This window comes from Sturnus vulgaris, chromosome 11 (assembly GCF_052056855.1).
Source record: "Sturnus vulgaris isolate bStuVul1 chromosome 11, bStuVul1.hap1, whole genome shotgun sequence".
NCBI lineage: Eukaryota > Metazoa > Chordata > Aves > Passeriformes > Sturnidae > Sturnus > Sturnus vulgaris.
In genome coordinates, this window is record NC_142253.1 from 11,653,054 (window position 1) to 11,679,612 (window position 26,559).

The 26,559-nt window shown below is 47.0% G+C and overlaps 1 protein-coding gene across 2 annotated transcripts; it reads left to right on the forward strand.

Moving 5' to 3' along the window:
* Positions 1 to 5,827: 5,827 nt before the first annotated feature.
* On the forward strand, positions 5,828 to 26,453 carry RAB7A (RAB7A, member RAS oncogene family). 2 transcript variants are annotated; one of them, XM_014890494.2, is made up of 6 exons: positions 5,828 to 5,955; positions 22,057 to 22,117; positions 23,206 to 23,332; positions 24,125 to 24,343; positions 24,847 to 24,975; positions 25,117 to 26,453. In XM_014890494.2, the coding sequence occupies exons 2-6, from the start codon at positions 22,065 to 22,067 to the stop codon at positions 25,210 to 25,212; spliced, it is 624 nt and encodes a 207-aa protein (XP_014745980.1). In that variant the 5' UTR covers positions 5,828 to 5,955; positions 22,057 to 22,064; the 3' UTR covers positions 25,213 to 26,453. The 2 variants fall into 2 exon arrangements, with proteins under 2 accessions (XP_014745980.1, XP_088027579.1); XM_088171453.1 differs by lacking the exon at positions 5,828 to 5,955 and adding an exon at positions 9,679 to 9,966.
* The last annotated feature ends 106 nt before the right edge of the window (positions 26,454 to 26,559 follow it).

Below are 26,559 nucleotides of genomic sequence, written 5' to 3' on the forward strand. Positions count from 1 at the left end.
AGGAAGTTGAGGATCCCACTGACAGCAAACAAGAGGGGGTCATTTACAGATTGGCAGCTCTTTTGCTCCCTTCAGGAGCCTTGGGTTCAAGCAGTGAGATGATGCAGATTTCACACCAGGTTACTAAATTTTTGAATCCGTTGGCAGGGACCTTCCTGGATCATGCTCTGTGAAGTGCCAGCTGGGATTTACATTTCTCCAGCAAAGGCGCCCATGAGCCCCTGCCTGCCTGAATCAAAACTTCTGACCCAAGCCTAGCTGTTCATGGATCCTGGCATGTATGGATGTGGCAGTCAGCATGGCCCCTTCCCAAGAGACAACTCATCATGCCCTGCCGGATGGATGGTGGTCATTCCTTCCCATCACAGGTCTCCCAAAGAGAGGGAGCATTACCCCTTGTGAACAGCATTGGTCTGCAGCAGTGTATGTAGTCACCTTCCTGATAAGAAAAACATCAATGATCAAGGAAAAAGAAATGTGAGGAACTTTTTATCATTTGTTCTTATTAATTTCTCTGAGGCCTTGGGCTCCTCACACATAGCTCTCCTGCCTGCCTGCTAAGAAATGTTTGATAAGACATTTGTGTTGTTTTTCCCTGAGTCAGCAAACTGATCCACTCCAACAGAAAGGATGGCAGTCAGTGGCTCACTTAACCCCACACAGGTCACCCAGAAAGCAGCTAAAAGACAGCCTTAGGCCGGCTCCAGCTCTGACGTTGGTGTCTGAAGCAACTGGGCAGAACAGATGTTCCTTGTCCTGGGTTAGGTGGGATAATGCATCTTCTGCAACCTCATTGCTCACAGGTTGGTTGAGAACTTCACTGAAGAAGACAAAGCCAGAAAGATCCTGTTTATCTAAACAAAGTAAGAGGTGCTGATTTCTATTTGCCAGAAATTTAGGCAGTGATATGGAGCCCGCCCTGAGTGCTGGAACAGAATAACTAGAGCTGTAACACCCACTTATAAGCATTTCAGTTTAGGATCGTGCTTTGCAAGGCATACCTTCAATTTGGTGGCTCAGAGATTTGCAAACAGTGAGTCATAATTCCCTGGGGTCAGAAATGCAGCTGCTGAGGTACTAAGCATTGAAAAGTGTTGTCCAAGATAAAAGCAAAGCAAACCTCGCTGCCCACACACCCTTATCCTTCAAGGCTGAGTATCTTTGTCACAGTCTTTGAAAACATGCACTCAAATTACACCAGCTTCTTGTGGTTACCATTGATACAGGATTTGCTTCTCCTTTTAGAGCAGACAAGAGGGCATTGCGAAAATCTGTCTCTTGAAAAGAGTTGAAGCAGATAGATCTGAAGCTAATCTGCAGCACCCTGTGCTTGCAGAGAGGTGGCTGGCGTTTGAGGTGGGAATCCTGCTGTGGGACATGTCTGTGTCCTTCCCATGGAGGGTCCTAGAGGAACTTCTTCAGCCTCTGCAGACAACCTCTGTCTCTTAGGATCCAGGATGGACCTGCAGACCCCAGGGAGTGTGCTGCATTGCAGCCAGTTTAGTTCCTACCTTTCCTACCTACAGAGAGCTGTCTTTGGGACACCTTTTGGCACTGACTCACTGCTAAGGAAGAAGCAACATGCAAGTCACCTGTCCCACAAAGTGTCCCACTCACAGAGGTCATGTGGCACCAGGCTCCTGTCCCATGACACATTCTGGGTGCAACAACAGCATGACATGGCCACCTTTGCCACAAAACGCCTGGATGCAGAGCTCACGTGGCTGGTCCACCCCATCACACAACCATGCAGACAAGAGCAGTGACACCAACTGTGGGTCCTGCAAAGTGTTCCAGGTCCTGCCACCCATTGGCCTGTCCTGCCTGCCCTCATGGTTTAAAAGCCACTAGTGGCATGAGCTGAGAGCTCTCAGGCTCACCAGATCTTCACTGTGAAGGCTTCAGTGCTTGGTAAGTCACAGCTCAGAGAACCTGCTGCTTTGGTAACATACTCCTCATACAAAACCTTGATCCCTGAAGGAAGGCCAGTTTTGCACAGTGCAGTTCTGTGCTGGCTGTTCATCTCTCTCTGTACCTATTTTTATACCATTCCTATGGTTTTAAAAGCCTTTCAGAAATGTCTATGTTTAGAGGGACACGGATCTGACAAAGTAACTGACTCACTCTGGCCTCAGGGAAGTTACTTCACTCTCTGGATCTTCTTCTCCAATTGAGTATGAGAACAATCATATGAAATTGCCTGGCATACCTCCCAACACAGCTGTAAAAAAATAATTATCTGGTATTTAGGACTGGCTGTAAAATTGGTAGTAGTGTTGGAGAACCTCTGTAGCTGGGGAGGCAGGTAGCTGGGGGACTTGCAGGAAGCTCAGGTGATTGTCACTATTGTGTGACAGCCTCATGGGTTTATGGTTATAAATAGGATGTGGATGCCTCTCTGGCCCCAAGCACAAAGTCTCTTCCCCTCTGACACTTGACTTTTCCATGGGCTTTGGTTTCCACCAGTCTAGGCCCAGATAACTACAGTAAGCACAAAGCCGTGTGTGCCCACCTTACATCATGACCAGCAGCATGGGGTTGTTTCTTCCTGCCTGTCTTGCCAGGGCCAACATAGATACTTGTCTAAGGATATCCCCTGTGATCAGCATGTTGTCCACAGTCTCTGCAGAAGGCTGACTCAAAGGCAGAGTAGGTGTTTGGACCTTCTCATCTCAGGGAGTGAGCTGGCATCTAAGAGAACGTGCCAGCATTGCCACCTCTCAGTATCAAAGAGATGACAACTCTGTAGTGATCTTGTGGCTGTTGCTATTGGACAGGGGGAAGCTGTCAAAAGAGTCCAAAGCCATTTATTTTATGTGTCTCTTGTGTCTGGTGTGAGGGGACTTGGCACAAGCAGGCTTTGCATCACTGCAGGCTGGCCCCACCCTCCCTGTGGGGCTCAGGCTTCAGAGGCTGCATTTAGACCCTGTATCAGTGCTTTGTCTTTAAGATGTTCATCCTCCAGCAGATGCATTTTATCAGTGAGCACAGACGTAATCCCTGCACTGTATTCAATGTCCTCTGCACCACAAATTGGAGATCTGCCATGAGATAAAGTGACTGCAGTTGCTTCCTATAGTTGGTATCTGGTGATCAAATCTTGTCCAGAGGTACCTTTTTGTTTTCATATGATGCTTGCTCTATGAATTAAACTATCAGAGGATTGCAAAGGTGGAAGCATTAGTAGATTACCAGAGCAGGATTTGTACTGCAGGCAGGGATTAGGGGATAGGGCAGGCAAAAGACTGGGTCTGTGCTCTTGCCAGTGGAAATGTATAGGTGATCATGCAATAGCAGATTTCTAATGAAGAAAATGCCTGCAGAAGCAGAAGGAGTCTGCTTTAGACAAGATTAATCAAAGCATGACAAAGATTGGAGTACCAAAGCAACATTTTGTGTGTTTACAGCATTTTAGTTCCCTTTTTAAATTTTCATATGTTATATCATTATAATGCTAATTTGAGGAAGCTGGTCTCGAAGGCCAAAGCTGACAAGGAAAGCATTGCACAGCCAGCTGAGAGAGGACAGCTACACAGAGGAAGCTCTAGACAGTCAGTTTTCACTGAGGCACAGCCACTGTGGGCCAGTGGTACATCTTTCTAGACACAGAGGCAAAGAAGCGTCCCAGGGCTGTTCCCAGCAATGAGGAGGAGGGACTGCAGGACTCTGAAGAGCTGAAACATGCTGAATAAATATCAGGGAAATAAGGAGACTCTCCCCAAGCTTTTAATGGCCAGGGGTGGGGTTAATACATTTAACACTATGGGGAGTCTCAGATTCTCTCAGCTCATGTCAGGGTCTGTAGGTGCCACAGCTGAGGCGATGTCCTCCCTGGGCCTCTCTGCACGTGTTTTTGTATCGCTTTTCACTCCGTCATCTCATGAATGAGAAGGGAAAGGGAGGGGCTCTTTCAGTCCAAGGATAGAAGGAAAGAGGTGGTGTAAGACATAAAATGTTTTATTGTCTCTAATTGGATCAGGAAGATTGGTAAATAGAGATTAGATGACACAAAAGGAAGAAAATCAAAGCAGGAGACATTCTCACTTCCTGGTTTAGAGGAACGAGTGCATGAAATAGGTTGAGGTTTCTGCACCAGTAAATTTCTAAAGACCTGTTCCTGTAACCTCAGAGATCCACTCAGCTGTGTGAATGCCCCTCAAGGATAGAGAATGGATTTCTTCAGAGCAGTTCGTGATTGGGAACGATTGGCATTTGGTTTCAAACTGATGCATATTTATGGACGTTCATTAGGGTTTTGACATTTTATAATTTCCTTTCACAAGCTGCTAAAACTCAGTGTGCTGGGCTGCTCACTGCAGCACACTCTGGTGTCCCCCAGGGTACCTGTTTATTTTGATGGGGAGGGGAGGCGGGGGGTGTGTCAAGAGCCATAGCTCAATACTTCCATTTACCAACTGGTTACCACCATCCTTCTGCTTTCACTCTGCCACTATGAATGTAGCTCCCATCCTGGACAGCAGGGACCTGTCTGCTGCCACTGGTCCTCCAGAGTGCCAGGATCTCTGTGTTCTTTGAGGCAAGCAGGATCTTACTTTATCAGATTAAGAAAATGCTGTGTTCCCACCGAGGATCAGAAAGCATCTGTTGGTCAAGAGCAAGTGGCAAAGACACTTTTTGTGAAGTTCGGCATAACAAAGGTCTGTAATAGGTGGTGCCAGGATTGCTCTGCAGTAGAAGAGGAAATTTCACTCGCAGTTTTTGTTTGCTTTTCATATGATGTAAAAAAAGAAATTAAAAAGGAAACTTTTAGGAAAAGAAAGCTGAGGAACAGCCAGTAATTAACCATTAATGTCTGCCCGTAACAGCCCAGCATGTGGGTCTCCTGTTAAAGGCAATGGACTGGGACAAGCCACTGCTCTGCTCCACCAGCTGCTGATGTGCTGAGGGCTTTTCCTCTTTTTCCAGTCTGCATTTTAACTGGTACAGTCTGTGATTGTGTGATTTTCTTTTTAATACTGCTGGAAGTAGCCTCGGTCCTCTATTATCTTTCATTAGCTTTAAAAACACTTTTTTCCCCCATGGTTGCTTTCCTGAGTTCACAAGCTAACTATACTCACAGCAGTCACATGACTTGTATGAATAATAATATTCAAGTAATTGCTGAGTAATAAAATGAGCTTGCTGTCAACACAGAGTAGAAAATATGGATTTCACTTGTAGCACCACCACGATAGTTGTTACCCCATGGATTAAGGTCCAGAGACTTCAGAGGGTCCCATTTTACTTGCCTGCACTATTGATGTTGGTGCTGACAATTGCTTGGTTCATCAATCTAAATGTATATTCAAATGGCATCTTTGATCTTCTTTTCTGACAAGCACTGTTGCTACTACCCCACTTTAGATTACAGCTGCAAGTAAAAATTTATAAACATTAAATATATACAATCTAAAATGTGGCCTCTTTATTTCTAATGCCAATAACAAAGCTTGTTTTTTTCACAGATTAATGTAACTGTGGAGGATTTCATGCTAGTTCTTCAATACATTTTAGAAGACACCAAAGAACAGATTTGTGCTTGTGTGTCCCCATCCTTTATTTCTGAAAGCATAAAGGTTTTTTTGGCCCTTTCCTCCTCAGCTCAGAATGCGGTGGTCACTGCCCTGCTGCGATGGAAGCCCGTGGGGGAGGCAGACCCCTTCCCGCCCCTCCCCTCTGTGAGGGCTCCGGTGGTACCACAAACATTTATTTTCCGACAATCACTGGAATCAGGCCCTCTGGAGCAGCGTCTGTCACAGGGCTCGGCCTCCGCGACCTAACATGGCGGGCGGGCTGCCGCGGTCACGTGGGGCCGGCGCGCGGTGACGTCAGGGCCCCGTGAGCGGAAGTTGTCGGGGAGGCGGAAGCGAGCGCGGGAGGCGGCGGGGCCCATTAAAGCCGACGAGGCGGGCGGGGGGCGTAGCGATCGGGGTTGGGCCGCGGCGGCAGCACCAGGTGAGCCCGGCGGCACCGCGGGCCCCGCGCGCTGCTCACGGGGATGGGGGTGGGGGGCGGCCTCGCCCGGGTTGTGGGGAGCTGCTCGCGGCCCCTCCCCGGCACCGGGGGGCCAGCGGCGGAGGCGGCGCTGTCTCGGTGCTCCCGGCCGGCTTTGCACCGAGGCGGGCCCAGGCGGCCGCGCTGCCGGCGCCGAGCTCCCTGGAACCGGGCCCGGGGCTGCCCTCAGGACAATACAGTGGGGTCTCCCCAGGAAGGGGCTCCTCCCCGAGGGCCTTTCCCGGGATGCACGTTTCGCCAGGCCTTTGTGGAGCTTCCTCTGCTGAGAGGCTCGCAGAGGCCCGAGCAATGCCTCCCGGGGAGGGAGCGCATTGTCTGTGGCGTGTGGAGCCGCTGTGTCTCCTTACGGAGCCTCAAGAGGCTTCGGGGTAGCCGGTGGCCGGCGGAGAGCCGGGGCTGTGGGGGGCCGCTGGGCCGGGACGATGAAACGCTGCTCTGGGGGTCGGTGGGGATCGCTTTTAACATGAACCGGCAGCCCTGGGAGTAATTAATCTGACCAGAGAGGCCGGTCGAGGAGACTGGCAGTTATTGCGAAAGTAGCTGTCGGTGTGTGTAAAGCCTGAGTCAGTTCTAAGAACTATTAGAGTGGATGTTAGAAGTGCTTTTGTCTGTGAGTGTGTAATAAGGTAAATTAAGTGATAGATGCATTATTAGTCTCCATATATACAGAGAGAGACTAATAAATATGGAAATGCCTGATGGTTGTACTTAAGACAATTGCATTCCCTGTAAATAGAGGGATTATTTTAGTAGTAATAAGGCTGACTTAATCTGAAATAGGATAGTTAACCTCAGTATCAAAATGAGTATGTCTTACCTAGTAATTCTAGGCCTTTTGTTCTCAAAGCTGGAATTTTCAGCATTATCTCCTGGAAAACTCCAAATGTTTGCTGATAAGCAGAGCTGTTGTGGTCTGTGTGTATGAGGGTTTTTTTTATGTAAACCAAGAACACATGACAGAATTAAGTCCCCCCCAGCTGTAAGCAAGCTGTTCTTTGTTTGACACTTGCCAGCATAGAACCTTTAAAGCTTTCAGTACTTGTCACTGTCTGGTCAGCTCTGGCCTGTGCCTAACAGTCTGTGTATCCATGTGGGAATTGGGTCTGGGGAAGTGGAGAATTCTCTTTTTAGGGGAATATTAGGTAAGTAGCTATGCCACAGTGTTTGGCTGGCTGTGGCTTGAAGGCTGTGGTGGTACCAGTGGTGTGTGAATAGTAGCTGCAGCCTAGCTATGGTTCCAGTAGAACCAGGCTGCTGGAGTCAGTGTACCCTGCTCTCTCAGGAGCTGAATTTGAGGTTAAGTGGGTGGAGTCATTTGAATATTCCTTGTTAAATAATCAAGGCTCCGTTGCTGTACTTACTCAGGAAGAACAAGTATACTTTTCTTTCCCCCTCTCCCTTGTGACTCCCAACAGCTGACTGAACACATGACTCGCCCTCCATGCACTAATGAGTGGACCCACCATCCCCGCCCGGCCTGAGTCCTCAGAATTAAAGTAGCTCCAGTACTGTTAACTTTCAAGCACCACCTTTTTGGGGGGTTTTGTTTTTTTCTTTACTCTTTGTGCTGTTATTAGCTTCTCCACACCAGATGTAGAGTATTAACATGAGGGGCTAATTGATCCCTCAATAAGGAAGACTTCTGAAATCTGATCAGTTTCTTGCTCTCCAGACATGTAGTGTGAAGTATAACTGATAAGTTGGAAGGGAATAGCTGTGTTAAACGTTCTTCTTCCCTGTGGTGTCATGCAGTGGTCCCTATCCTCAAATTCAAATACCCTGATAATAGCTCAGCATAGAATCTCAGAATATCCTGAGTTGGAAGGGACACACAAGGATCACAGAAGTTCAGTTTCTGACCCTGTACAGGACACTCCCACATGTGCCTGAGAGCTTTCAAGTGCTCTTGAGCTCTGGCAGGCTTGGGGCCATGGCCACTTCTCTTGGGAGCCTGTTCCAGTGCCCAACTTCACCCTTTGGGTCAAGAACTTTTTCCCTATATCCAGCCTAAACCTGTTTTGACAAAACTTCACACTGTTTTCTTGTTCCTGTCGCTGGTCACCAGAGTGAAGAGGTGGGGAACAGGACACCCCGAATTGTACCTTCAGGGTGACAAGTTAAGAATATTTAAATGACTGTGTTGCAGAGTCTGCACTAGAGGCATCCTGGCCCTCCTGCCAAAGCCAGGGAATCAAAGTCTTTGAGTAGCACAGATGTTACAACATTGATAAATCCTTAACTGAAAGTGTAAACTGTACAAGCTCTGCTCTGATGTGACGTGGGGAAGATAGGAAATTGCTTAGTTTGCTAATCAAAATGAAAGCTTGTGATCAGGAGGGTTACCAGATTTACTTTCTGCAGCACCTTCTTAAACCTCATGTTTTAAGATACTTGTGTTGGAAGGTTGTGAGAATTACCTGTTGGAGCAAATCTCTGGCAAAGCTTGTCCTTGAGGAAACATGACAATTACCATCAAACCATCTGTGCAAAACTATAAATAGCTCTGTCTCTAACATGTATGGGATTTTGGTCTGACTTCTTTGTGAAAATGAGACTACTTTATGCAGAACTTAACATTTGGCTGTAAACAAAATTGCCTGTGCTTGGTTAGGGTGTGTTTTTTAAATGCTGCATTGTGAGAGAGGGTTTGCAGGTACTGGCTCGAGAATAAGTGCTGTGAAATAGGGCACTTGGATATTTGCATTCTCTGAAACTGGTGGATGATGTGGGCTCACAGGTACTTATTGTTGCAAGTCCCTGCCTTTAGAATACGGCAATTTTGTTATTAACTGAAGTAAATTGAACCTTTGTGAAACAAGTACAGAACCCTCACCTTGCATGTTGCCAGTGTTTCCTTATGTCTTCCTGGCTTCTCCTTGGCTGTGACCTGACTTGCTCTGAAGTCCTTGTTACTAGGGCCTGATAGACCTAAGATTCCCTTGCAGAGCTGTAGAGTAATTTAAAGATTGTTACCTCCACAGAAGGGAGTCCAGCTAAGATCTTACTTAAATGCTGAACTTGGTTGGGCAGTAGCATGTGCTGCCCTTCTGACAGCAATCTGGCATCCTTCAGATGCTGAAATACTTCATTCTTGCACAGCATTGTCTTAGATGATTGCACTTTAATTGTCTGATGACTTAAAGTTGAGTTGGCTTCCCTCTGCAGCTTCCTAAAATGATCTTTTGTAGTTGCTGTGTAACAGTCTGCCTTTAGATATAGCTGTGACTGGAGATTGTGAGGATAAAAGTGTCACTCTGTGCAGCACCAATCCAAACACGAGCTGTGCATCTTAAAACTGAATTAGGTATGGATAATTAATTGAATGGCAATAGTTAATGCTTACTTCTGCACTGAGGGACTCAATTGAAGGTCCCATTTCTCTCTAAATGCACCTTGAATAAAGCTTGCAAATGAGCGTCCAAGGTCAGGAACTGCACATGTGCTGCTCAGAAATAGCAGGCAATGAGGGGATAGCCCTGTGTCACTGGGATCCCCTCTGGCTCCTGGTGTGCTTGTTGCTTTAGCTCCCTGTTGGTAGGGATGCAGCTCTCGAGCCCAGCGTGCTGCTGCATTTTGTGCTGGCGGAGATCTGCCCTGGTGATGTCATCGCTGCTGTGAGCACTGCTCCTGCGAGGCTGCTCCTCCTCTCCGGTGCCAGCAACCAGCACTCTGCCTGTGGGGGAAGCTTTGGCAGCGCTGCTGTTGCTACCTCATGGTCAATGACCCTGGGAAGGGAAGTAAGCTCATCAAGGCCACTGAAGTGTGTTGATTTGCAGCTTATCTCAAATAGCCTTGATTTCTCTTGCCAGGAAACCTGTTTTTGAAGCCATGGCTGTCTTCATAGGGCAGTGAAGGAAACTTCAGGACAGGGTGCACTGCCTTTGAGATGGAATTGAAGTGTAAACCTGTGGCACAGATTTCTATCTGTAGGATTTAAAGGCACTTGATACAGTGAGTGATTTGCTCTTTCTTCTGCATAACCACTTAAAATGACAATTTAAGGTGACTAATTGTGTCTAACTGTACTTGCATGAGTTTCAAGCAGAAATTGTTAAATGAAATTTAATAGATCTTTAATGTCAATTAGAAGACCCAGTATTTTTCTTGAGTCTGTCCTGTATACTGTAGCTTTGGTCCTTTGAAAGACAAGGTGGACTAGTGAAGTGGTAGCCATCGATTGGAGCTGTCTTCAGAGCCAACCTACCTGGAGTACCTGGACCTTGGTTACTGAGGCTACCAGTTTATCTAACAAGTCTGTACTGAGCCCTTGAACTCTTTCCAGCTGGAAGCAGAATCCTCTTCAAAGTAACCTGTCTGCTGTTTGTCTCCCTCAAGTGGGCTGAGTCACTCGGCTCCCAGACGTGGATAATGATATCTGGAGTCCAAACTGGCACAGCAGTGACATTCTCTTGAGCATGAGCAGTGATGAGAGGGTTTTAGCTGAGACATGCCTAGGCCTGAATCTTTCCCCCTGCCTAGCAAGATGCCATTTGCCCACAGAGTTCTCTTAACCTCACCATGCGAGTGAGGGTTTTATTGGACCTTTGTGGAGCTTCATCTAGAGAATAGGTGAAGTGCTAAGGTATTGATGCAGGATCTGTTCAAGAGGCATGAGGGTATGAAGTATTAGTGTGAAACTGAGTATCCACAGTATGAATTCCTTATTAGCTACTGACTTCAGCTGTCATGGCAAGCTACCTGTTGCACCTGTCCCATCCTGGTACTGAAATACTTGTCCTTCCTGCTCTGCGAACCACATTAGCATAGTATTGAGTGTGTGTAGGATCAAGAGTTCTGCTCGCAGATCAAGGTGTAGTTCTTAGATTACAACCTGTCTCTAGAGAAAGCTCCCTCTCTAGAAGACTCATTACTGAGAACAGGACCTCCTGGTAGGAGGAGTAATGCTTTTGCCATTAGTGTTGATCTGGTGCTTCCCTACATCTGCTGGTAGGATCTCCCATCAATATTTCTCCTTGCTCCTCTATCAAGTTTCTTATGCTGCAGGAGACGCAATATTCACTCTCCGATCTGAATATCAGGTGTAAGTTACAGCCTCTGGCAGACTTCGTAAGGGCTGTCATTTGACTTGGTCAAAGTCTCCTTTTAGTCTCTTGTTTCCTGCTCAGCCTCTAGGAATTCTGGCAGCCAGGAGTGGATAAACAAGCCTTGTTTACCACTGACAAGGTCTAACATTGCAAAAGTTATCTATTTGTATTTCTGAAACTGAAAGCATGACCAGAGTGTGTGAAAACTTAAACTCTAGTCAAAACTAGAAATCAATCTGAGCACTTAAAACATACTGTCAGATATGGTAAAAATCTAACAACTCAACTGTTTGTCAGTGGCCTGGCTAACTTAGAATATTTTGAATCGGACAGCCTTATCTTCTGGACACGTAGATTAAAATCCAGCTGCCTCTGACACTGTTTTATAGACAGCAATAAGGGAGTTGTCACTCAGGGTATGGCCTGATGTGAGAGCTGTGTTGGGCTCTTGATATTCATGTCAGGGTTGCTAAGACTGTTAGGTGGCTCTGCTAGCTGGGTGGCTGCGTGCCAAAAGGCCGACAGACACCACTGTATAAACTGGACTGTATGAGCACTAGACCTGTGTTCCAGTTAGTTCAAGATTTATTTTACTGAGTGGAAAGCTGTCCACCAAGGAGGCCATCGTGGTAGAGGTGTCATGGAAGCTGTGCTGGTGCACTTTGCGTAGGCAAGGCCCTTAATCGAGACACATGGCTTGTTGCCTAGTGTCTCCCAGCAGCCAGCTATGTGCTCAACTCTCCTCCCACATCCTGAGATTGTCTCCCCCAGGGCAGAATAGGGGAAGTTAAGCTTGCCCTGATAAAGGGGGAGGGGTGTTAAAGCAAGCATGCCTGTTCTTGTAACAGCTTAATCCTTGGGGGAAATCTGCTGGGAACTACCTGAAATCCTGTAGGATTTAACAGGGGAACTGCTTCTTCCTGGAAGGTAGGGGCACAGCAACACTGTTTCTTGAATGACATGATGTTCTTGACCTTATTTGAGCCTCCAAGAGAAGGGTAGCAGAAGATCTTGAGGCACTTGCTATTGGTCTGTTAGGGTATGTCTGACCATTCCTGAGAGGATATTTTGGTGTGAGGGCCATTTAGCTGCTGGAGGAATCAGTGGACTAAAACTTCATGACTGGAAACATCTAGCTTTCAGTGAAGCTTCTGGGTTTGGCTTTCTTGTAAAGATATCTTCCTATAAGCTGAAGACTTCTACTTCAGCAGCCCTGGCTTGCTTTCTGGGAATCCTGGTCTTGTTAGTGTGTAGCATTAGCTTCAAAAGAATCTTCCTGGACTTCTCGCCTGCCACAGCTGCAGTCTCCCATACCTGCTACCCACTGTGAGGATGATGGAAATCATCCTCAGGTTGTCAAGAAGCCAAGTGGTCCACCCAGCGTGGCTGCCCAGCATAGCTGGCTGCATCCCTGGGGACATCTTTTCACTCCCTTCCTTCCATTGCTTTGGCTCAGCCTGATTATCACCTGGGAGAATCCTACATGTGCTCCTGTGATCTTAGGCTTAACAGCAGTCTGGGCAAAGTACTGTTCCCGTAGACAGCAAGAAATATCCTCTACACCTTTCTGATACCTCTAAGTTTTAAGTGTTCTGTTCTGCTTGGATGTGCTTTTCCGTTGTGCTTGGGTGATGAAGACAAAACAGTCTGATTCCAGCTAGGGACTCAAGGACAGTGTCTTTAAACTTCAAGCCCTTAGCATAAACAACGTGGGAAGAGGAGGGCGGACACACAAGCAAGGAGGATGAAGCTTCCCTATTTGAGACTAATTGGACAGTTGACTCCTGCACGCAAATGGACTGAAACCTATAACGGTGTGAGAACTCGTGACCAACCCCTCCTTTGCTTCCATCTTGGAGCCATCCAGGCGGGGCCACGATTGTGGCACTTATAGTGCTAGGGTGTGGCTTTTGTAGGCCTTTAATAGGCCTCACAATAAATACCCATTTTATTCTCCTCAACACTGCATGTAGCCTCTGTTTCTGCTCCTCAAGGCATCATTTCCTACTGCTCCTAAGCACACTGTTGGTCTGACTGAACATGGAAAAACGTATGCTGTGGTACTATAAGCAAATGAATTTTCATGCTTCTTTTGCTCCCACTTGCAAACCATGTAGTCATATCAGCATCATGCCTCGTCATGAGGAGGTGACTGTTGTGATATCTAAACCAGTAGAAATCAGTAGAGATCAGTTTTTGGCATTAGGGGTGAGGTCTAGTCCTATGTAGTTTGGACTTTTCTAGGGTAGAGTCATAATCCATTACAGCAGCTTTACAGCCAAAACTTGTTCAGTTCCACAGGTAGTATTTAAACTTTGTAGAGTATAGAACAACTCTCATCTGGAGAAATGCCAGGAGGTGTAACAGGCCCATGAATCAGTGAGGCTTGGACTGAAGAGCTTGGTTTTGAGAACTTGGGCTTTGAGCCTAACTGATCATATGCATCAGTGCCTCTCAGGAATGCAGGGCTCTCCAAATCTCGGCCCTAAGGGAGCCACAGCAGAACTGAGACCTCAGGCAGGGCAGATCCCTTCTCATGTGTGTGTCCTGTGATTTCATTGCCGACATGGCTCCTATCAGTGGAATTGCTTCTGCCTTCCCTGTGTTGTCTGGATGTTGGCATGTCTCCTTGCAGTGAGCTGAGTCCTTGCCCACATCAGGGATGTGTGATTGAGCCTTCAGCTGAGGGTTGAGGGGATGTCTGAGGCAAGCTAAAACCTTACTGCCACTCATAGGAGTGTCTTACCCAGCACTGGCTCTAGAGCTTCCTTGATCACACCAAGAATCTATTTTGCTCGAAACTGTTCCAAAGCTTCTGTTTCTCAGCCAGGTTTTCTGCAGTTTCTCCAAGCTGCATGTTGCCCCATCATTCTCTTTAGCACTGAACTGTCTTAAGAGCATGTTACCCATGAACAGGATGCAGCAGAATATTTGTGTAGGCCTAGTGTCAGCTCCATCTGGAGGCTACTTCAGACCATATCAGTTGGCTTTTAGCACCGTGTCACACTGGTTTGGTGTCCATGCTGAAGCAGACAATGAATAGAACTTGAAGCCATGAGGCTGAGCTGCTGCTGGTTCCTAAGCTTCAGTCAGTTCTAGAGCAGCTGCTCCAGCACTGGAGGCTGCAGCTCCACCCTCAAAAGGAGGTGGAAATTTACTGCAGACAGCTGTAGTATAAAAAGCTAATTCCTCTGGGATAGTGAACGATGTTCTAAGACTTGATTTTTATCTGAGCCATGTCAGTGTGCTAGCAGGCATCTAAAGCTCTAGGTGTTCATCAAGAAGGTGAAGTTTTTGGCATAGGACTCTCAGATGGGGGTGGGATATACTGGACAGTGTATACACCTGACAGCTTGTAATATAATGTTTTACATAAAGTATCAAAAATTAAGTTGTAGCTGAGGCTTCCAGCTCCATGAACAGAGGTAATTTCTGCCTCACAGGGCTGTCTGGGAAAGGTACCAACTGGACAGAAGCCTGTTCTTGGTGGAACAGTAAGCAGCAGGCAGCTGAGCTGCTCCTCTTGAGGAGGGAATGAGGAGCTGTGCCTGAGCTTTTGGCTGGGTACCAGCAGGAGGGATATATTGGTTAGAACAGCAGCATAAATGTGTTGGGAAGGAGGTGGAAATCAGTTTTGAGATGCTACTGATAGAACAGCAGCTAGAGTGAAGCTGTCACAGGAATATCCTGACAGCTGCTTTTGGTGTGGGCTCTACCTGAACTGACTGCTGTTCTTTGGTACATCTGCGAGGTCTGAAGGCACCTGTGATTGCATGGACTGTAGGGAGCCCATTGCCCTCAAAAAAACCCCATTTACAGGGAGCAGTTCTTGCAAGTTGTCAGCCCAAATGACAAGATGTTCCTGATTTCCTTTTTAGACATAGCATGTGTCCCCACTAAATGTGGGGCTTTTCTCAATAGTATTTTCCTGTGAGCTGGGGAAGCTGAGCTCCTGATAGTCCTGTCATGGGAGTAGAAGAGAGTACTGTCCTGCTCGTGCAGCCTTTGTCAGTGCAAGACTCAACCTGCTGTTATAACTTCCTATGCTTCTGTAGTAGTCCTCAGTGTGAGGATACTGGATACATGTTCTACCTGTAGAGCACCCAGGTTTGGTAAGGAAAATATGCAGGCTCTGTAGCAGTCAAAAACATCAAAGGCAGCCGTATTTCTAGTTTCTTCCTTGAAGGCAGCCTGGCATCTCTTAAGCCATGTTGATGTGAAATTAACAACAACTCCTGCTGATTGTCTTCTGGCTACTGCTGTGCTTTTGCCCAGGTGAAAAGGCAGGACTTCTGTCCTCCTTGTGGGTTGTTGTGTCACTGTTGGGAGAATGCAAGTGACTTGTTAAACGTTGGTATTCCTTGATCTCAAGATTTGTGTTGAACTGTTCAGGCAGTCACTTGTGGCTTTGTATTGGTTGACAGCTTGTTAGCCATGTCTGTCTGACCAGCAGTGGGAGCCAAGCTGTTGTTAAATTGTAGCTGGTAAAGCTTGTTCAGCCCCATCTGGGGCTCTGCTGCAGTTAGAGGCTTCAATACAAAGGATGTCTGGACTGCTCGGACACTCTGCAACTGTGACTCTGTCAATAACAGGCTATGCCTTTCCTCAGGATGAGGCCTTGCTTTTTCAGAGTAGCTGAAAAATTGGAACAAATTCATATATCTACTCAAAGGTTTAGCTAAAGCATGGCAAAGTATAGTGTGACCTATGGGGGAAGTGGTATTTGCCAGGCTGTTTGGTGTGCTTGGCCTTCTAAAAACAAGATAAACGTTCAGTGACCATCTCATTTCGGTGAAGATCTAAGCAGACATAAGGCCTTGAGATGCCAGATGTGCTAAGGAGCTTGTTACTTTTGAGAGGGAACTGGTTCAGTCTGACTGAGCTGGTCCTGAATCATATTTCTAGCTTCATTTTCCTTGAAGAAATGCTGAACTCGGTAAGGGAGGAGGGAGGGAATAAAAATAGCTCTCTGTAGTACAGAGACATCCATGCAAGAGAACAGTGAGTAGATGTGCTGTTTCTGTGTCAAAAGTGCATTTAGCTACATTTTGGGACACTTTTCCCACATTTCAGGATGGAAGGTTCTTCCAGAACACAAGGGTAGCTCTTGTCTGGTCACTGTGGTGAGCTTGCTGCTGTGTGTGGTAGCCCCTAATGGAGACCTGATCTGTCCACATCAGCTTGTTCATGGTGGGTGTTTTTGCTAAAGGTTCTGTGGGAAAGTGGAAGCTCTTGCTTATCAGCCACAGCACCCAGAACAGAGCTGCAGTGTTTCAGGTTAAAATACACCTTTTTGTGTGATACCTGCTTACTCTTGTGCTGCCTGCTGGGACAGGGAGCAAAGCTAGGCATCTATAACTCTGAGTTCAGCTCTGCTCAATGCCTGCTGCCCTACCAGTTTGTGCCTTGTTGGTGTGGTGTTAAATATTCCTGGCAGAGGACACAAAGCAACATGTGCTATCCAACATCCTCACTTCAGTGCTGAACTGTTTTCTAGCAGAAGGTGCAGGTGGCAGGCTGATAGCTGTAGTAACAGGGAACTCCTGGTCAAACATTCCAGCCTCTATAGACATGTTAGGATTGTGATTCCAACGGTTCAATAGCAAAGCTGAAACAGTAAAGACTGCTCAGCAGCTTCAAAACTGGTATGGGTATGCTGCTGCTTAGGGAGCCTTGTCTTCCATGGAGGTGAGATTTCCCTAGGGCTGTATGCTTTCACACTAAAACTGTCCATGAGCAACTTAGAATATTCCTTTTGCAAGGCCTGCTTCTGTTAAAGCGTAGCTAATCTGAGGTCTGGTGAACCATCAATGCAAACTACTACTGTTCCGTGGTTGTACCAACCCAATTAATATTAAAATGCCTGCATTGTGACTTGACACGTGAACATCTCTAAGGAATTCATAACCTTCCATTTCTGCTTTGAGTTAAAGCAGCTGTCTTAATATAGCAAGGGAAAGGACAGTTGTAATGTGCTCTGAAGCAACAAGGGAAACCTAATTAGACTTGGCATAGGCTTTATTTGCTCTTGCATCTGAGCTGTGGTGCTGTGAAGCTTCATAGGATGGGTTTTGACTCTTCCTTTCAGATCAGCTAAGCCAGTGACACTTGTAGGTTAGGTGTTAGGGATTTTCCCTTACTGCTCCTGCAGGTGAGTGTTAAAGGTAATAACAGTCTTGTGGGAAGAGAGTGTGCTATACCAACTTAATTTCCTGAGGGTCAGTTTAATGGCTTGTTTGCTTAAAGGATAGGCACTAAAAATGGAGTGGAAGGTCTCCTCTCCTGTATTAGAGACAGCTGTGTCATTTCTTTGGCACCAGTTAATCCAGGAGGAGGAATGATGCTGATCAGCTCTTGGCTGATGTGGAATGTCTGGTGGCTCCTGAGCAGGGCTGGCCGGGTGTGCTGCTGTAGGCTGTGTTCTGAGCAGTCATGCAGATGACCTCGCTCGAAAAGATTTTATGCAGTGTGAAACAGACCTGAGTCTTGGATCAAATCTTAACAAACAAGTTTTTCTTTGTGATACCTCTGAAAAAGGAAGTGTTTGTTCAGAAATGTTCCCGGGACTGGACACAAGCCCCATATGAGCTCTTACACTGCCATCTGAAGGGTGTGGGCCTCAACAGGGCGCTGCTCTGGAGTAAATGTGTCAAATACCAGAAGGTAAGACAAGCAGCATTATATAGTGCAAAATAGTCTTATTGCTGAGTCAGTGGAACTCCAGCCTATCTCAACTCTACCATTTTCTACAGAACCTGAAGGTGTGTTTCCTTGTTGTACTGGGCAAGGAAGAACTCTGAAGTGTTGGTGTGTTTATACCTGCAATCAACAGGGCTTGGCCCATCAAATGACTGGGCTTCAAGGCAGTATCAGTCAAGCCTGGTAGAACGAGGGCATGAGACTGGGCAGTGTCCACTGCTGGTCCCTGGCAGGGCTGGAGTTCCTCACTGTCTCATGGCCCACACCAAATATGCAGCTGTGGCAGCTCCTCCTGGGCTATGGCTCACATCCGTTGCATCACGTGGGATGGAAGCTGAGTGTCTCACCTGCCTAGTGTTGATGGGGCAGTGACAGCCCTTCACACTGCTGGGTAGCCTGTCAGCTATGACAAGAAGGCAGTGTCAGCTCTGACTCAGCCTGACTTCCTATGTCTGCAGGTGGTTGCTCAGCTGAGTTACTTCTAAGGTAATGAATCCTGACAGAGCAGTTTTCCCTCCCCTCATAGTGGGACTTCAGGCTATGTTGAACTTGGGAGATAAGCATCCAGTGTGATTTAGTGTTGCAATTTAGGGCTCTGCAAATCCCTCCCTAAGCATGAGAACTAATGCCAGCTTGTCCAAAGCTGCTTCAAATACCATGAGGCAGTGAGCTGCAGCAGCAAGTGATATTGGAAACACTCTGAGGAAAATAGAAGCAGTTCCCAGAAGCATGCTGGGTTCTGGCACAGCCACTCCTGGGTGAGTTGTTTTCCTCTGTCCTGAGGAAATCAGGTGACTTGCTCTGGACCTGAACCTGTGCAGATGTTTTTCATGACAGTTCAGTGTACACAGCTGTCTTTAAGCTGTTTTAAAGCTCTGTTCACTTGCTTCTTGCTCTGTTTGGGCTGCTTGTGCTGCGCAAGTCTGGCTTGGCTGGCAAAAATGTCACTTGTTATGTGCTTTGCAAACACAGGAGGTGCAGGTTTGAAGGAGCTTCTGTGGTCTGTTGTCCCCATGGCTATAGGGGAGACAAGCTATGGTGTGTGAAGCTTGGCAAGAGCAGAAGCAGAGCTGAACGTTGTTGTTGTTGACAACTTTTGGCGAGCATAGCTGGGCTGTCAGTTGGATCAGGGAACAATGCAGTCCACTGGAAAAGGGAGGTGTTGACACTTGGGGAAACTGTCTTCCACGTGCTCTCTGGCATCTGCTAACACCCATCTAAGGGTGGCATGAGCCCTGTGGGTGACCTGTCACTGCTGCTCTCTCCACAGCTCCTGGCTGTTATTGCCTCAGCACTAAGTCCTGTTTAGATGTATCTCAAGGATCTCATGAGGTTATGCAGGAAAAAAACAGAAGGGCCAAAGCCCAGCTAGCACTTAATCTGGCTACTGCTGTAAAAGACAATAAAAAGTGTTTTTATACATTAGCAATAAAAGGACAGCTAAGGGCAATCCCCATCCTTTATTGGCTATGGAGGGAAACATAGTGACAGAGGATGAGGAAAAGGCCTGCCACATGACTCTAGACACACACTGAAGACTCTGGCTGTGTAGGTGGGTACTGAAGGAACTGGTGGAAGTGTTCCCTAAGTCCCTTCAGTCCAGCAGTTGTGGCTCCCTGTGGAGGTCCCAGTGGACTGGCAGTAAGAAAAGGAAATGTTCACCTAAAAGAAAGGTCAGAAGGAGGATCTGTGGAAGGCCTGTTAGTCTGACCTTGGTGCCAGAGAAGGTTATGCAGCAGATATCTTGAATGCCATCATGCAACATGAACAGGACAACTGGGACTCAGACCCAGCGAACATGGGTTTAGGAAAGGCAGCTCCTGCTTGACCAAGCTGTGATAAAGTACCCTGCTTAGTGTATCAGGTTGTGGATGTGGTCTGTCTGGATTTTAGTACAGCCTTTGACACTGTTTCCTACAGCATTCTCCTGGAGAAGCAGGCTGCTCATTGCTTGGACAAGTGCACTGTTTGCTGGGTAAAAACTGGCTAGATGGCTGGGCCCAGAGAGTGGTGGGGAGTGGAGTTACACCCATCTGGCAGCTCTTCCCCTGGGATCAGTACTAGGGCCTTTACCAGGTACCAGGTGGCCAAGAAGGCCAGTGGCATGCTGGCTGTATCAGCAATAGTGTGGCCAGCAGGACTAGGGCAGGGATTGTCCCCCTGTACTGGGCACTGTTGAGGCCACAGCTCCAATCCTGGGCTCAGTTTTGGGCCCCTCACTACACAAAAGACATTGAGGGGCTGCAGTGTGTCCAGAGAAGGGAAACAGAGCTGGGGAAGGGGCTGGGGCACAAGGCTCCTTGGGGAGTGGCTGGGGGTGTTTAGGCTGGAGAAAAGGAGGCTCAGGGGGGACCTTATGGCTCTACAACACCTGAAAGGAGATTGTAGCCAGGTGAGGGTTGGGCTCTTCTCCCAGGTGTAACAAGTGACAAGATGAAGAAACAGCCCCAAGTTATGCCAGGGAGGTTTAGATTGGATATTAAGGAAAATTTCTTCACTAAAGGCACTGTCAAGCACTGGAATGGGCTGCCTAATGCAGTGATGGAATCACCATCCCTGGAGGTGTTCAAAAGCCATGCAGTCGTGGTACCGAGGTACATAAGTTAGTGGTGGCTTGGCAGTGCTGGGCTAATGTTTGGACCCATTGGATGATCCTAGAGGCCTTTCCCAACCTAAACAACCCTGTGACTGTAAGGTGGTTACAGTCCAAAAAGGTGTAGCTGTAGGTGCATCACTACAGTGGCTGCAGAGGTGCTCCTTCAGCCTCTGCAGCATTCACTGACAGCAAAGTCTAAAGCACTTCATGTCTTCTAACCCTCAAAACTTGAGATGATTTTGCAACTGGACTGCATCTAGTGAGAGGCTTTTACAGCTTGAAGCCTCCTGTAGTAGTGGGGTGAGATGGGTGTAGTTACCTAACAGCTTAGGCTGTTGTGTATCCCAGGAAGCACATAGCATCAAGCTGCTTGGAAGACATAAATCCCTGTTGTGTAGAAACGAAGGCCTCCTTAGCTGTGAAAATCAGGAATAGCTTCTGAAGAGTAGGAGTGCTGCAATCAATGTGGTACAGCAGGATGGGAATTTTAGGGTAAGCAAGTCCAAATGTAAGGGCTTAATACCAAGGCCTGTTGTCAAGGCTCTTTGAAGTCAAACAGCACAGCTACTTGTGGCTCCTCTTGCTGTACTGAACCTGCAGGGCTCCTTCAGGGAAGCCAAGAAGTCCTTGTGTTGTGGAGGTCAGTACCAAAACAGGGTCTGTGATCTGATCCAGCACATAAAAGTGGCTGCTCCCCCTAGAGGTGTGGAGAAGGGCCTCATGGTAGGAAGGGTGTGCTCAGCCACTGGCAAGACCTTGTACTTGCTCTCACCATGCTAAAGTATATCCAGGCCTGCTGCAGCTGATCAACTTGTAGCTGCCTCACTGGTCTGAAGGAGAGCAAATAAGTGTGGAACTCTGAAGTTCAGCTGTCTTGCTAATTGCATGGACCATTAGTGGTCCATGAAGTTTTTCTGTTGCAGGATGCAACTGAACAAACAAGTCATCATCTAATGGAGTAGATGCCCATCAGTAGGCTGCATGTTGAGGTTTGTCACTGTAACTTTATTACACCAAAGCTGAGATGGCAGTAGTCAGCTTCCTGTGCCCTCAGAGAAACCACAGAGTCTGGTAGCAGTTTACTTTGTAATTCAGCTGCCTTGTGTGGCTGTTGTAGCTGCTTCAATCCTAACATGTCTTTGGGATTTGGTTCTTTCACAAAGCACAGCTGCTAGAGAAAACTACCACATCTCCAAGCTCATGATGGAGGAAATGCTTCTCTTTTTTTCTTATTTTTTGCTGGGAAACTAAACCACACACAAAAAATCTTGTGTGATATTAGACACACCTTGCCTGCTTACCTTTCACTTTCTGGCATATGTAAGAATTATTAGCCTGTATTGGGAGCTGGTATGATTTACTGCACTGCCTCAAGTCAAGGAAAGATAGCCTGGGCTAGTATATCTACCAAATGGCCTGGAAATAGGATCCAGAAGGGTCTTGGTATAGTAAATGACAAGTGCTCAGCTCATCTACCTCTTGGTATTAAATTGCCACTGCTGGTCTGTCATGGCCCAGCCAGTGCAGTGGGCAGACACCTGGGCAGTGCTGAGCGAGGCCTTGAGCTGGAGTCTGGTTTCAGGAGTGCTGGGCCCTGCCTGTCGCTGGCTCCTTGCTGGGAGTCAGGTTTCTCAGACTCCAAACTTGCCGCTTGCTTTCTTGAGGAAAATGGTTTGTGATGGGATTGTTCTTCCTTTCTAGTGTGAAAGATGACTTCTAGGAAGAAAGTGTTACTGAAAGTCATCATCCTTGGAGACTCTGGGTAAGTGGAAGAGCCTTTAAGCTGCTTATCTCTGTCTAGAGCAGTGCTCTTGACTAGTGGGAGCCTGGATGCACTGTAGGAAATCAGCAGAGCTGGGAGGAAAGATTTTACAGCCAGTGTGATTAGCTGTGTTACCTCACAGGTCAAAGAATTCTTCACTGCCCTCTGTCTTGGATGTGTCCCTGCAGTTTAGTGTCTTGAGGTCCTGCCACAATATTAAATGGGGAAAATGTGGTGAGCAGACCACTGCAGTAGCAGAGCAGAATAGCCTTTTGCAAGGAGGACATGTGTTGTTGTAATGAGTGTTTCACTTTAAAAAAAAAAAAAAAAAATCCCAAAACTGCTAGTAAGCATTTTTAGGTCACTTCCTAAAATTCTGTCTCTGTCATAGTCTGTACCAAGCCATCTGCTTTGCTTCTCTGGACTAGCTGGAGCACACCCCTTGGAGTGAAAGGCTTTGCTCTGTGCTCTCAGCAAGGAGTCTGCTCTGCTGTCACAGGTTACTTTCTGAGCAGGCTGTAACGTGATTCCCATGACATAAGGCTTATTTATACCACTGTCCCCAGCAAGCTGCTGTTCAGGGAGTGTTTCTCAGCCACACAGAAGGCATGTGAGCCTCTAAGCTTGCTCCCTGGGGAGGATCTCCACCTCTGGGTGCCTAGCAGATGTGTTTGTGAACTGTTGCCATCTGAGATTGTCTGTCTGTTTTTCCACCTCCTCTTTCTGCAGAGGCTGAAGATTACTGTTTGTGATGGGTTTCTCTGAAGCACTTAATCTTCCAAAATTGCCTTCATGGTCATAATGTGATATCTGTTCCTTACCAAGGATCAGATTAGTGATAGGGAAGTGAGGTTTCTCAGGATGTAATCCTTTGTATCCTTGGGTAGCTAATGCTCTTACTCAGCTGGTGCCTCATCATCTCTTGGTGTGCAAGCCCCTTCTTGCAGAGATGGGTCCTTTTTCACTGGTTGAAAAGCCAGGAGGTTATGGGTGGTGAAGGGCACTGGAATGTCCTCTTCAGGATGGTTAACTCGAACATTGTTGTAGAAACAGCCTACCGAGTCTTTCTTTTGTGTGTTCCTGTGCAGGGTGGGAAAGACATCGCTCATGAACCAGTATGTGAACAAGAAATTCAGTAACCAGTACAAGGCCACGATAGGCGCAGATTTCCTGACAAAAGAGGTGATGGTGGATGACAGGCTAGTGACAATGCAGGTAAGGAGGGACTCTGCTCCCTGCTGCAAGGGGTGCCATCACCCCACTTGTGTGGAAGCATCTGCTCTGGTGTAGCCCAGACTGGTGTAGGAGGATCAGTGTACTGGGTGTGAATCTTGTTTGTACTGAACTTCTGTTAGACATAAGTGCTTCTGGGCTTCTCTACAAATCTCTGCATGGGCTGAACAAGGGAATGCAAAGATTAATCTGGATTCAGCTAACAGCAGTGTTATTTAAAAAACTGGATTTAGTACTGTCAGAAACCTAGATCTTGTTAGAAAGATTCACTTCCCTTGTGTTCAAGACCTGGAAAGGGTTGGGAAAGGACTCCCAAAGTCAACCATTTGTGTCACCCCAAGTCCTGTGGGTGTAGTGTTAACCTGCCAGCCTGCTTAGGTCTCTGGTATCTGAAGCTTTCATCTCTCTGTGGTGAAACTGACTGCAAGGCAGCAAAAGCTGCAACCATCAGAAAAGTGTTTGGACTCTGCTGGTATCCAGGTGCATTCAAACACTGCAGGCAGGTCACCTGCTGACCCTAATACCCAAGTCCTGTTTGCTCAGGACAAGGATATGTCCCTAGCTAAGGATGAACACAAAAAGGGTCAACTATCTTTAGAAGATGTTTCTGTCTCTTGATGCTTAGTGCCTACAGAAATCCCCAAGCCTTCAGGTGCTGCTATCTGCCTAGCTGGGGACTATATATGCTGGTGGGGAGTTTTGGAATTAATGCCCTAATTGCAGACTGACTGTGTCAGGGTATTGCTGGCTTATCTGCCCTGTCTTTTGCTCCAGATATGGGATACAGCAGGCCAAGAACGATTTCAGTCTCTGGGAGTTGCCTTCTACAGGGGAGCAGATTGCTGTGTGCTGGTATTTGATGTCACGGCTCCCAACACATTCAAAACCCTAGACAGCTGGAGGGACGAATTCCTCATTCAGGCCAGTCCAAGGGATCCTGAGAATTTTCCTTTTGTTGTGCTGGGAAACAAGATTGACCTAGAAAACAGACAAGTGAGTACTGGGACTTAGTAACCTCCTCTTAAGAAATTGCTGGGGTGGGAGACCTTTTAGATACATAGGAGGGTTACCTGAGAAATGGGAGTGGGAGGTGCCTGAGAGTGGCTCAGATGTTGTCTGCCACCGGAGAAGGGTTTCTCCTGCCTGGAGAGGTCAGACCCCTGTGCACAGCATGCTCCTGCCCACTGGTGGAAGGATTGCAGCAGCTTGCTGAAGAGGTGCAAGGAAAGGAGCTGCTTCTCCTCCCCCAGCTGTGCTGAGCAGCTCCTATGGGAGCAGGCCAGTGCTCTGTGGTCTCATTACCTTTGGGCATGGTCCTCCTTGCCCTGGAGCTGGATCTGTTAGGTGATGGGAAGTGTTCTCCTGTGTTGTTTCAAGGCTGCAGCTTTGAGGTCAGAGCTGCTCAGGTTGGATATGAAGGATCTCTGGTCTTGCCCTGAAAATAAAATCCCTCCCTGCGTAGCACAAGGTAGTGATGCTGTTCTCTGTCCATCCAGGTCACCACAAAACGGGCACAAGCCTGGTGCTACAGTAAAAACAACATCCCCTACTTCGAAACCAGTGCCAAGGAGGCCATTAATGTGGAACAAGCTTTCCAGACGATTGCACGAAATGCACTTAAACAGGTAGGGAGGGGGCCACTGTGCAGTCCTGTGCTGGTGCTGTGAGCAGCCTGGGGCTCACCCCCAGCCTTCCCCAGCTCCTTGCATGCTGGGAGCTGTTTGCAGAGCCATGACATTAATTACCTCCTCCTTCTCTCCCACTAGGAAACCGAAGTGGAACTTTACAATGAATTCCCCGAACCCATCAAACTAGACAAGACTGACCGAGCGAAGGCTTCTGCAGAGAGCTGCAGCTGCTGAGGGGAGTGGGAGGGGTTGAGCACAGTCCTTCACAAATGAATATCACACTTAGGCCTTCAAACACACAGCCCCTCTTCTGTGTTTAAAATGAAATTACAAAAAAAAATTGCATCTCCAGCTGCCAAAATCCACCCATCTCTCATGAGCATCTGAGTCCTGCACTTCAGAGCTCAAGTCCCCACACCATCCACATCACACATCATGGTAACAGACCTTTCTCTTAGTTTAAAATGGAAACTCTTATGTATGTTTGGAACTGAATCTAATTCCAAGTGTCCAATGGAGAGAAACTGTTTACAGGTAATCTGTGTAACAAGTTACATACATTTTTAACTGTCTCGTGTTTTCCCCTGTGAAGGCTGCAACTGGAAAGGCTGATTACCCATAGTTCATTGCAAGCTCAGCACTCAGTCTGACTAGGTTGAGTTTTGTATGTATCTCTGTTAATGCTTGTTACTTTTAACTAATCAGATCTTTTTACAGTATCCATGTATTATGTAATGCTTCTTTAGGAAAAATCTTATAGTACATGTTAATATATGCAACCAATTAAAAATGTATAAATTAGTGTAAAATTCCTGAATTACATGTTCAAGTACTGAAACACAGGTTGTGTAGAAAGTGAGGAGGACACTTGTGACCTGCGGCGTGCTAGCAACACAGAGTCCAGATAGAGGCAGTATTCTGTACAGTAGAGATGAACTATGTAAGCCTTCTTGTTTTGAGGCCAAAAAGGCTTCATCTTCTGGAAAAATCTGTCTGGCTTCCTTGTATCTAAATTCTCAGATTTGCATAACAGCATTGATATGCACACTGGATTATTGGATTTAAAATTAAATACAGCTATGAAATGACCTCATTTGTTCACCTCCCCTACTGCTTAACTCCTGACATCCTGGAGCGAGCATGAGGAGCCAGAGCTGAGGTGTGCCTGTGGCTCTTTGTGCTGTGGAAGGAGCTCCTCTCCCACTTGGGGTGTGGTAGCTGGTTCTTGATGAATGACCTGGACTATAAATCTTCCCTTTCTTCTTACTGACTGCTAATCTGGATTTTTGGTATGGAAAAACTTGGCAATCTAGTCCCTTTCCTCTCTTCCTTTCTTCCTGGTATTTGTTCTTGCGTTTGTAGCTTGCTTAAATGGAGCCCTTCTACCTGTTTTCCAGAGGTCTACATTCTAGTACGTAGGCTGAGCTCTTATGTAAAGAAACAAACATGATGCCAATAAACTTAACAAGAACAAACCTTCTTGTTTACTCCTGTTTCTGACTCTTTTTTTCCTCCACTAACATGTTTTCTTTCCTCTGTCTAGTCACCACTCCAGCAAGCTAATGCCTGCTAACTGTGCTT